Source organism: Phyllostomus hastatus, unplaced genomic scaffold, assembly GCF_019186645.2.
Source record: "Phyllostomus hastatus isolate PE091 unplaced genomic scaffold, TTU_PhHast_1.1 phas_scaffold_345, whole genome shotgun sequence".
In the NCBI taxonomy this organism is placed as follows: Eukaryota; Metazoa; Chordata; class Mammalia; order Chiroptera; family Phyllostomidae; genus Phyllostomus; species Phyllostomus hastatus.
In genome coordinates, this window is record NW_025334024.1 from 15,683,418 (window position 1) to 15,695,246 (window position 11,829).

The following is an 11,829-nucleotide window of genomic DNA, read 5'->3' on the forward strand; positions in this document are numbered from 1 at the left end:
TAAAGGATTCAAGTTGCTGGAGCCTTCTTTTTGTTTAGAGAAACAGCAACTTAAAACTAGACAAAACTATAACTGGGTGGATTTTAAGTAATTTGCCTCTTTCTGCATATAAGCTTAAATCCTTGTCTCTTACATTTCCCCATTCAGTCGTTTTTTTCCTCTTTCCTAGCTAAATATCAAAACATGTTTCCGTATTTCCTTCCATCTTTTCTTCAACCCTTTTCTAAGATTTTATTTGAAAATCGGCATGAATAGTCAGACTCTAGGCACAAATTGCGTTCCTCTAGCCCTAGTTAAATGGTACGTAATACAAAGACGGGGGGGGGGGGGCGGCGGGAATATAAACACAGGTTGGGATTCTGTCAAGTGTCCATACTAAAGATTAACGGGATTATTCTCCAACAAATAAAATGAGTTTAAAATAAATTACCAAATTTACTGTAAGGGCGCTCCTTAATGCTAGAGATCTAAACTTAGTTCTTCTAAGAAATTCTGGAGGATTTTGACTTGAAGCAAAAGTGAACTTTCTGGATGATGGCAATATTAATTACTATTTATATTTTTCTTAGCACTTTTTTCCGAGTCGTCAGATAGGAGGGGTTGGGACAGTGAGAGGGGTTTGAGGCGACAAGCCACTGCAGAAAACTGTGCAGGCCAAATACAAGGAAGTCAACCTTTATCAGTCTTCAGTGTCCCCTTAGCTTTCTAGACCAGGGAAACTCGTAGCCGGTCACCCAAAGCAGGTCCCGCCTTTTTCCGGCACGTCCCCTCCTCAGACAAGCAACGGGAGCGCCAGCCGGGAACAACAGCCGGGAAACGACGCGCGCGGCACTCTGGGAGCGGAAGAAAAGGGCCGCGCGGCGGCGGCCGGGCCGGAAGAGGAGGAGCTGGGCCTGGAAGATCCGCGAGAGTCTTTGCTGCTGTGGCTGTCTGTGTTTGCGGGTCGCGGCGAGCGGAGCCTGGCGGGCGGGGTGTGTCGCGATGCCGGAGCTGGCGGTGCAGAAGGTGGTGGTCCACCCCCTGGTGCTGCTCAGTGTGGTGGATCACTTCAACCGGTGAGCGGGCGGCGTGAGGCGGCTTAGTGGGGCCAGTGGCACCTTCACTGCTGAGTCACGGGCGCTCTGGGAAAGGCGCCGCGGCCGCGGGAGCTCTGATGGGCGGAGGGCGGCCCTGCTTCCTCGAGGGACCCAGACCAATCTCGGTGCTGAAAGCCCAGGTCACCCAGCGTCGTCCCCCAGTCCCAGCAGGCACTCCGGGCCATGGACTGCTCATTTCTTTTACCCTAGCCCGTACGCTGCCAGAGTATAGGGGGGCAACTTTCGATTGTTCCTGATCCCCCAAGCCCCGTGCTCATCTGTCACCTCAACCGCCCTTTTTTACCTAAAAGACTCGGTGTCTCATAGGAAAGCCCTTCAGACTGGAGCTTATGTGGCTTTGAAGGCTGTCACGAAAATTCTGGTCTTAGCGCCCTGGAAGAACTGTAGTTATAACTTGTGAAAGTTTCTAAGCAGGAGTCTGGTTTAACGAGAGCACAAAACGTAGATGAGGGTGTCAAAAAAATTTTAAGTGAGATCAGTTGGAGACTTTGGCATTAATGAATAAAATAAAACATCCACAGATGTTTCTCCCGCCTTCCCTTGTTTGGAAGTTGTTCATCCCGCTGGACCTGTTAACACGTGTTACAAGTTTTACAAGATAATTGCTTGAATTGGCAAATGTAAAGACCCAGTGGGGAGCATCTGCTGTAGAGTCACAGTTTTTAAGCCGACTCATTCTCTCACATCTTGCTTTGTACAATTCCTAATTCAGAGCCAAAAACAAACTTCATGATGTTTAGGGTCCCCAGTTAAGTTCCATTGCTTTGTAGGACCCTCAGCCTAACAGGATATGTTTGCTTTCCCACTGTACAGTAATTACTACTTTTTCCCAGAGGATACTAGGGATGCTAAAGGGGCAGTCATCATTTAAGTTCTGTTCAGTAAACTCAACAAACTGTAGGGTTTTGTAAAATGGATTTTTGTAGACAGAAAGAAAAGCCAGTGAGTGTGGAAGTTAACATCACATGTGGAAACTTGATACCTAAGATTTCAAAAAAAAATCAGAACCACTAAGAATACAGAATCCTTAACTTTGTTTGATACAGATCCCAAACTTAGTAAACATTTATAAATTTGCCAAACCATGTGAGTCAGTTAAACCAATGTGAAGCTGCCATTGCTGGGGAATCATAGTTAATTTCACAGTAGCTTATCTTTCCCTTGGACATAGAGTTGTACTGTATCTGTGTCTCACTTGCTACACTTTTAGCTCTTTAGGTCAAAATCACTGTGCTTTGATACAGAGATAGAAATTCTGAAGTAAAATCTTACTCATTCAGGCCTGCTCTCGGTGTGATTAGTCACCAGCTCACTTCTGACTTCTTTCCAATTAAACCATTCAGAAAGACCAGAAATGACATACCTATGCCTCTGGGTGAGAATCACTTTTTGGGCCCCTAGCTGGTTCAAAGAATTATAACATCTAGTGGGGTTTGTCAACATGGAATAGAAGTACCAGAGAACAGTTATCAAGAAGCTGGACCATAAAACTGTTCTACTTTGGCATCTTTATCCCTGAAAAGATTCAGGGGTAGGGAAGGTGGGGAAAGTTTGAGGGAGAAAGGTAAGCTGCAACGAAAAAAAAAAGTTAAATGTGGGAGCATAACTTAAATGTGTTTTTCATATACCAACCAAATAACATTTTAAAACTCGGGATGAGGAGAGTTTACGTTTTCTCCATTTTAAATTTCTATAAAGTTTGAGATTTTTTCCAAACTTGTATTATTTGGCAGTTAACAGTGAGTAAAAACTGCCAGTGTACAAAGTTCATTAATTATTCATTATATTTATTAGAGTTTAATATCAAGGATTAATGTAACTATTGCATTTGTTCAGTGGGATTAGTTCCCAGGTAAACCCGCTCAGTTGTATCTGTACCATTAATGTTTCCTGTTGAGTATCTAATTGTTGGCATATCTTCTGAGTTGACCTGCTTTTTCTTTCAGAATAGGCAAGGTTGGAAACCAGAAGCGTGTTGTTGGTGTGCTTTTGGGGTCATGGCAAAAGAAAGTACTTGATGTATCCAACAGTTTTGCAGGTAAAAGATGAATTTTATATTCCCCAAGTATGGTTTAAATGTTGGTTAACTTTAAAATAAAAAAGACCCTGGCTGGTATAGCTCAGTGGATTGAGCGCTGGCCTGTGGACCAAAGGGCCGCCAGTTCATTTCCCAATCAGGGCACATGCCTGAGTTGCAGGCCAGGTCCCCAGTTGGGGGTACAGGAGAGGCAACCACACATTGATGATTCTCTCCCTCTTTCTCCCTTCCTCTCTCTCTAAAAATAAAGAAGTCTTTTAAAAAAAGAAAGAAAAACTTTTTGTGTTTTCCATTTTTCACTACAACCCAGGATTCTAATTAAGAATTGCTGTGGTATTAAAAGGGAGGCTAAAAGCTACACACTGAAGTGGATAATAATAAATATAGTCTCCATTGCAGCTGCCCTTCTCTGCTGTTAGAGCGCAAAAGCACTATAGAGAGTATGTAGACAAATGGGTGGCAGTAGTCTCATAAAACTTAATTTATAAAAATAGATAATTGGTGTAGTTTGTACCCATGCACTATTAACCATGGTTATGAGTTAGCAAGAAGGAGATGGAGACCATGACCCTTTTGTTCTGTTTCTTGAATCCTTACTGGAACATATCAACATATTGTATGAGTAAAGCAACAAAAACAAGAAAATAATTGTTGGCATGTTCCCCAAGTAGAGGTAACTAACTCCAATGTCTAAAAGGACCAGATGGTAATGTAATTTGCCAAATGAGAACCATTAGAAGTGAAGGGGCTTTTAGCAAATGGAAGAAGATGATGTTTTTAAAGGGGTTAGCTTCTATCTGGCTCTAGCCAGTTGTTGGCAGATTTTCTGATTTCTTGAAAGCAGCTGGAAGTCTGGATTTGTATGTGAAATCTCCCAGTTTTTAATGAGAGCAACTCAAAAATAATTTTAATGCAATGCTGGAAAAACCACCTACCTGTATCAGATCTGGCCTAGGGGGTCTCCAGTTTTGACCTGTCCTCTAGAGTTCTACCTGGCACCCTAAACTAAATTTTTTTTTTCCTCCTCTTTAGTCCCTTTTGATGAAGATGACAAAGATGATTCTGTCTGGTTTTTAGACCATGATTACTTGGAAAACATGTATGGAATGTTTAAGAAGGTCAATGGTATGTCTTGATTTTTTATTTAAAGAAGGTATTGTGGCATTGATGTGTGTGTGTAACATTTTTTAATTTTTTAAGTATTCCCTTTTCTTTGTTCCAATGTCAAGGATCCTTTTCTCAGCTAGACTTTAGTAAGACTAATGGTAGTAGAAGAATGACGTAGGATAAATGAGAAACTGGAATACCAATTTAAGACCACCTATGTTTGGGGGGAGAGAGCTAGCCCTCTGCAGTAGAAAATTAAAAACTATGAAATAAAATCCACCCACTCTTAGAGCTTTGATACCACCAGGATAAATACATCTCTCCATCATGTGTATCATTTCCATTTTATTTCATTACAGCAATCACATTGCTTTGGAAATGCACACAGTTACAGTCTATGTGACATGAACCTGCATTTATTTATGTATTGCCTTAGAATTATTTTCTAGTTGCTGTCATGTTTGAATGGTCTCCTAAACTAGTCTGAGACGTGGATGTGTCTGGATTTCCCTTACTGCTTATTTCTGAGAATTCTTTTGTTGAGTTTTAGATTTCATAAGTCAAGTTTTAAAATAGATGTCTTGAATCCTGCAAAGGTAGAGAACATAACAGCTGGAGTTCTTACCCTTTCTGAGGGAATTACATAGATTTTCATGCAATGATTCAAACCCACTTAATTTTTTCCCTTCCCAGCCAGAGAAAGAATAGTTGGGTGGTACCACACAGGCCCTAAACTACACAAGAATGACATCGCCATCAATGAACTCATGAAAAGATACTGCCCTAACTCAGTAAGTACACTCTGCCTTTAAAATTCTTGAATGATATTCTTTGCCAGTTTACTTAAGAGCGAGCATCCTAAGAAGGGTTTTGGTAACAAATCATTTCACTGCTTCTTCTCTATAAGCTATATTAATTTGTACTGTTTTGTGTTGTATACAATAAGCCAATATGTTTAATAAGTAACAGTAAACAGCTGCTAAGTGCCAGGTGTATAAATTATCTTTCTTAATCCCCTCAGGAACTATATGGGGGCTGTTACCCGTTCATAAGTAGTGGGGCTGGGATTAAAATATTGCTGTCTTAGCTCTGATGCTCTTGGGCTTGTTCACTATATCATATTACCTCTGAGCTTGTTAATTAATGAGGTGAAGAATAGAACAAATGATGAGATAATTTAAATGTACATGCATTTTGCTGGAAATTCTGGTTCATGTCTGATTGAATAAAATTCCTTCAGTACTCATGATCAGAAGAATGACTGCAGTTATTCCTGTGTACCCAGTGTAAGGTGGTTTGCTAAGATATGTTTTTCTGCAAGGTATTAGTCATCATCGACGTGAAGCCAAAGGACCTGGGACTGCCCACAGAAGCATATATTTCAGTGGAAGAAGTTCATGATGTAAGTCATCTTGCTATGTACCTTGAATAGATTTCCTACTTATTAGGCAGCAGTTTGGGGTTTATCTGTTTGTTTTTGTTGCATTTTCAAGTCAACAAATCTTTTATCTCTTTATAACAAAGAGAAGGTTGTTGATTTCTGTTAACAGTTTGATATTAAATCATTTTTCCTTTCGAGCATTTGAATAGCCACATTTTAAAAATGAAAAGACCTTAGAAATCTAGCCCTGGTTGGTGTGGCTCCATGGATTGAGTGCCAGTCTGTGAACCAAAGGGGCACTCGAGAGTCAACCACACATTGATATTTCTCTCCCTCTTTCTCCCTCCCTGCCCCTCTCTAAAAATAAATAAATAAAATCTTTAAAAAAGAAACAGAGAAGGAAAGAAACTTAAAGTCCCCTTTTACAAATGAAATTGAAGCCCAAAGTACTCAAATGATTTTCCAGAGATATTCATAGCAAAGTAAGTGCAAAAATGCAGAGCCTGGTGAGCTTAGCCTTAATCTAGTGCCCTTTCCACTCTTGGGCACCCTCTGGGCCAATATTCCTTTCTCCTTGAAGATTTTCAATCCCTATAGACTAGACCATGGGTTTTCAAATAGAGGTCAGAGCTGCCTGGCGCTAGATGGCAATACCCATCTATGTGAGTTGCCACCGGAATACTCAGCCACTGCATCCAGTACCTGCTCTTGGGTTCATTAGCTTGTGCTTTAGGTGTAAGCATAAAGAGCTCCCAGCATATATCTTCTCTATTTCCATGAAAATTGAACTTTGATTCTAGGCTAGAATTAGAGGTGAAAAATGTATTTTGTTAGGAGCATAAAATATTTGCACTTAGAGTGTGCAGATAGCTTAATCTTGAATTTTCAAACTCAAGCCTAAGATATGTAGCATGTATTTTTACATTTAGTTTTTAAATCTGGAAAAAGATACATTAGGTTAGCTTTCTGCAAATATTCCTTACACTGAGCTCTGTCCTCCTGTTTTTCTTTTTGCTTTCTACCAGGGAGCTTAGATCCCAGTCTATTGTCTGGTTGCCATACGGCTTTCATTCCTGTCTTGATTCAGTTTTTAAGTTAATCTTTTAAAAAAGATTTTATTTATTTATTTTTAGAGAGAGGGGAAGGGAGGGAAAAGAAGAGGGAGAGAAACATCTCAGTTGCCCCTCACAGGCCCCCAACCAGGAGCCTGGCCCATAACCCACGCATGTGCCCTGACCGGGGATCAAACCAATGACCTTTTGGTTTGCAGGAAGATGCCCAACCAACTGGGCCACACCAGTCAGGGCTGTTTTCACGTTAATCTTTACTCTGCCTCTTTCAAAAGGAATCTGAGACAGCTTACACTCATGTATGCATGAGTATACACATACCAATGAAGCAAAATTTTAAATAGTGTACAGAGGAGACATAAGGGTCATTTATAAGATGAAACCAGGGGAAAAAAATAGTACCTGAAAAGGCCATGATGTTCTCAAGATTGTTAAAGGCTCTGACCATCCTAGCATACAAAGCCAAAGGGAAAATTGTGCTGGCAGGATTCACCATCCTGGATAAAATAATAACAGCTAAAGTTTATACCACTTGGTAGAAGTTAAGTGACTTACCCAAGGTCCTGCAACTCTTATCACATACATGGCAGAGCCACACTTTGAATCCAGGCAGTCTGGCCCTAGATCTGAGAAAATTCTCTCCATTCCCATCTAGAAGTCATTAGGTGGTACAGTGAACCACCACATCCTTGGGCAAATCCTCTGATAAATTCAGGCCACCAGAAACCCAGTTGTTCTCACTACATCATTTTGGTGCTCTGGTTTTATTTGATCCAAAGGACAATAGATGGTTAAAAGTTATTTTTCTGACATGAACTTGCCTCAAATATAGATCACTCTGTATATTGCCTTTGCTAGAAAAGAACTGTATATAATACTTTAAAAATCAACCGAACCCTAATTCCCCACTGTGGAAATCAAAGGGTTATCAAGAATTTCCTCAGAAACAAGCTAATGATGCCCCAGCAGACTTTGTTGCTGAGCAGGGCCACTGTGCTATTAGCTTAGAAGACTAAGCTTTCAAAGCAAACCTTACCCACCCTTGCCATGGAAAACTCAATGATGCACCCATGAAGTGATTTGACTTAAAGCAGGGGAATCAGGGTGTGGAAAGGACGTGTGCCAGTTTGTTTGTAAGTAAATAACTATAGTTAAGCCTTCTCTCCCAGGATGGAACCCCAACCTCAAAAACATTTGAGCATGTGACCAGTGAAATTGGAGCAGAGGAAGCTGAAGAAGTTGGAGTCGAACACTTGTTACGGTGAGAATTAACAGCTTAACAGAATCATAAGCAGCCCAGGAGGCTGCTCAGTGTAAGGGAGGGAGGTGTATCAGGAGTACAACAACCTGGGTTCTAGGCCTGGATCATCTCTATAAAGTGTCTTGCATTATGATTTATGACTTTGTGGACAGTACACCTTGTGACGGGAACAGGCATGCGAAGTAAGGATAGGCATGTGTTCTTCCCAGGATATCCCTTTCCGTGTATGTAGCTAGCTGGTTTTCTGCAGTCAGTCTACTTGGGATGGGTTTTATTTTAAAATACTCTACTTACATAATCCTGATTTATTCTAAAAGTTTCATAGTTTTTCTCAATAAGATTCCTTTAGGCTCAAAAAAGTTACTACTGACTAATTGAAATTTCACACAACATCGTATAGATGCAGGTGAAGAAAATGCTGCCTTTTGTTAAGGAGGTTGGAGGAGAGAGGGTTTGGGGGGTCTTTTTTTTTTTAAGTGAAAATAATTTAATTTTAGTTCTATTTTAAAAATACCCTCTGCTGTGAAAAATAAAATATATGCCTCCAATGAAAACATAAAAATTAAGGCAGTTTATACTTAAATCTTTGCAAAATAGATGACACTTTTCTTTTGAAAACTTGCCCCTCAAAGCTGGGTGTTTCCTTAGAATGTGAGACCCTGTGAGGTAATACAGTAAGTACACTGACGTTTTTTCCCACCCTTCCTCGTGGGTCATTTCAGAGACATCAAAGACACTACCGTGGGCACTCTTTCCCAGCGAATCACAAACCAGGTTCATGGTTTGAAGGGACTGAACTCCAAGCTTCTGGATATCAGGAGCTACCTGGAGAAAGTGGCCACAGGCAAGCTGCCCATCAACCACCAGATTATCTACCAGCTGCAAGATGTCTTCAACCTGCTGCCAGACGTCAGCCTGCAGGAGTTTGTCAAGGCCTTTTACCTGAAGACCAACGACCAGATGGTTGTGGTGTATTTGGCTTCCCTGATCCGTTCTGTGGTCGCCCTGCACAACCTCATCAACAACAAGATTGCCAACCGGGATGCAGAGAAGAAGGAGGGGCAGGAAAAAGAAGAGAGCAAAAAGGATAGAAAAGATGACAAGGAGAAAGATAAGGAAAAGAGTGATGTAAAGAAAGAAGAGAAAAAGGAGAAAAAATAAAGCTTGTAGCTTTTTAATTTGTAAATTAAAATCATATAAACTAACTTGTGTGCTGCCAGAGGGTTCTTTTCATTTTAAGTGCTTGTTAAAAAGCTGTATTGATGAGAACTCTCTGTCTCAGGTCTCTCTTGCTGTGGCATTACATGGAAGTGAATGGATAGAAGGACTGATCTGGTACCTAAACTGCAGCTTAAGCTGCCATGAGTTGGGGATATGACCCCCTCAGACTTCAGATTGTGTGACGAAAGTGAAGAGAAGTAAACAACATTTTTTATACTCTTCTTTTATCTGTAAAACCAGGAGTTGAATTTCCCCCATCTCAAAGACTCTTGGGGTCTGTTTCTGGCAGTTTGCAAAATTACTAAATGGAATGCATGAATTCCAAAAGCGCTCTGCCTCGAACACCTCGAGTTCTGACCTTCTGAGCTCCGTTGGGAATACCACACCACGGGACTTTTGGACTCGTAGCTCTGGCATTGTCAGGGCTTGGGATCCATCTCCATGTATTATTTACCTTCAAAGACAATTAAATGGCTTGGTTTTTAAGTCTGGTGTTCTAGTCGTTTTTGACTCTGGGACTGGCACTCTGCTGTATTCAGAAGCAGTCAAAAACAGTTTTTAATTGAAGCTGCCTTAGAGCATTATTTTAGACTTGGAACCCTTCATGAAAGAGAATCTTACTCCTTTAAAACCAGCCTGCTGTACTGAGAGCACTCCCCTGAGCCTAGGAGACCCAGGTCCTGGTTTGTGTCACGTTTCCCATCTGTGAGGTTCCCAGAGCAGTTTCTCATGAGGGACACCCAGTCACAACTGCAGTATGTCTGAGCACATCAGACCACCAGGTTAACAGGGATGTGACTGAGGATGGAATCAAGTTCCCCCAAAATGAGTGCTCAGGGCTCCTCTTGGAACAGATTAAATAAGGTACTTGGTCATTTGACATACAGTAGTCACTTGGTTGTTAATTTCCTTTCTTGAGCACTTAAAGTTCTAATGTACCATCTGGGTTACCAATGTCCAAAGATTTAAGAACATAATATAAAAGCACAACTAAGTCAATCTCAGAAATCAAGAGTATGCTTCAAAGTTACTAAAAGTACCAGTTTTTTTGTTACACAGACCTGATAAGGAACTAGTTAGTGGAAATTTGAGGGTCAAGAATACAATGTATAACCAAGCTTTTATTTTACATAAACAGAAAATGCCCAGATGAGGGTTTACTTAAAGGTTCAGTAAGATTCTGAGGAAAAGGGATGGTAAAGGAAGAACTATAGACAGTTGAGTTTGTTAATGACAGTCAAAAATCAGATGTCTCTGCATCTATCTAACCAAGTAAAAAATTTGAAATCCGTAGTTCAAAGCTTGAGATGTATTTAAAATCACAGCAGAGTTAAAGCTTTTGCAGTTTGGTTGCCATGTTCACAACAGACTGATGAGAGAAAGGAAACCTGGAACATTATCTCCAGGGATGGGCAGGAAGGAGCCAGGATGCAATGGTGGGAAGGTGGGAAGAATGAAGATGTTACCCCAAGGAGGGGATCCTTTACATAAGGGTCAGGTGGCAATCATGCCACATTGGATTTAGGTCTGCCTTCAGTAATACAATTCAGACTTTAAAAGCTTTCCAGGGTCTACCCGTTATACCACTGACTTTTAGGTTTGCCACCATTTGTTAAATTGGAATATTTATCAAGCATCTAAGAACAAGAATACCTAGGCCTTCTTATGCTCCATAGTTTGACCCACATACATGGGCAAAATTGGTTTCTGCCTAACAGGATCCTCAGTTCTAACAAAAAGTTTATAGCTTCAAGAGTCACTTAGACTCATTTTCTAAGGCAAAGCTGCTGTCATCCTATATAAAGGTGAGCGTTATAAGGCTAATGATGGAAGAAGTCTTGCTTTGACTTGACTACAAAACCCATGACCCTCACCTAAAATGAAACCCTGCATTTGTATAGCCTGGCAGTCTCAGGATGAGATTTCTGAACTACTTTTATTAGTTTGAAAACACTGAAAAAGAATCCTGGAAAAAGTCTGATCCCAAGTCTGGATCTCATACCTATAGTTGTAACATTGCGTTCACTTCCACTTCCGAAGACTTATTTCAGAATGTCTTGTTAGAGAGGCCGGGTTGCTTCTGCTACACACCGAGACAATGGTATTTATTCCTTACTGCCTTTGTTGGATAACTAACATCTGAAATTTCCCTGGACTTACAGGAACAGCTTTGGGCCAACTAATTAAATGTTATTTTATTTTGCTCAGACCATTAATCACTAAAAGGACAAAAGGGAAGTAACCTCACTGAGAAGTCACCGTATTACTTCTCCAATGTGCTCCATGCAAAGTAAACCTTTCCTGTAGGAATGAGCAACCCCAGAAGAAAGCAGCTCCAATTTCTAGAGGACCCTCCAGCTATGAGAATTCAACCATATACAATTACTTTCATTTCAATTAAGTGACAACACAGGTCCTCCTAAAATAATGAAATATCCCAATTACTGGGAAGTTATGAACAAGCCTTTTATTCTATCATTTTCCTACAATATGTATAAATCAGAAGACTTGAGAATGAATCAGGGTTGTTTGTTACACTGCAACACACTGACAAAACATCTGCCCCTGTCCCAGGAAATGGGAAGGAAATGGGGCATGTTGAGAAGGCAGAGAACATTTTATTTATATGACGCACAAGAGAAGGTTTCTACAAC

At 40.7% G+C, this 11,829-nt stretch overlaps 1 protein-coding gene across 1 annotated transcript; it reads left to right on the top strand.

Moving 5' to 3' along the window:
* The first annotated feature begins 861 nt into the window (after positions 1–861).
* PSMD7 (proteasome 26S subunit, non-ATPase 7) lies at positions 862–9,661 on the top strand. Its single transcript, XM_045818734.1, has 7 exons — positions 862–1,055; positions 3,044–3,135; positions 4,168–4,260; positions 4,936–5,033; positions 5,564–5,644; positions 7,863–7,954; positions 8,677–9,661. Exons 1-7 carry the CDS (start codon positions 982–984, stop codon positions 9,113–9,115), a joined length of 969 nt encoding a protein of 322 aa, XP_045674690.1. The 5' UTR covers positions 862–981; the 3' UTR covers positions 9,116–9,661.
* The last annotated feature ends 2,168 nt before the right edge of the window (positions 9,662–11,829 follow it).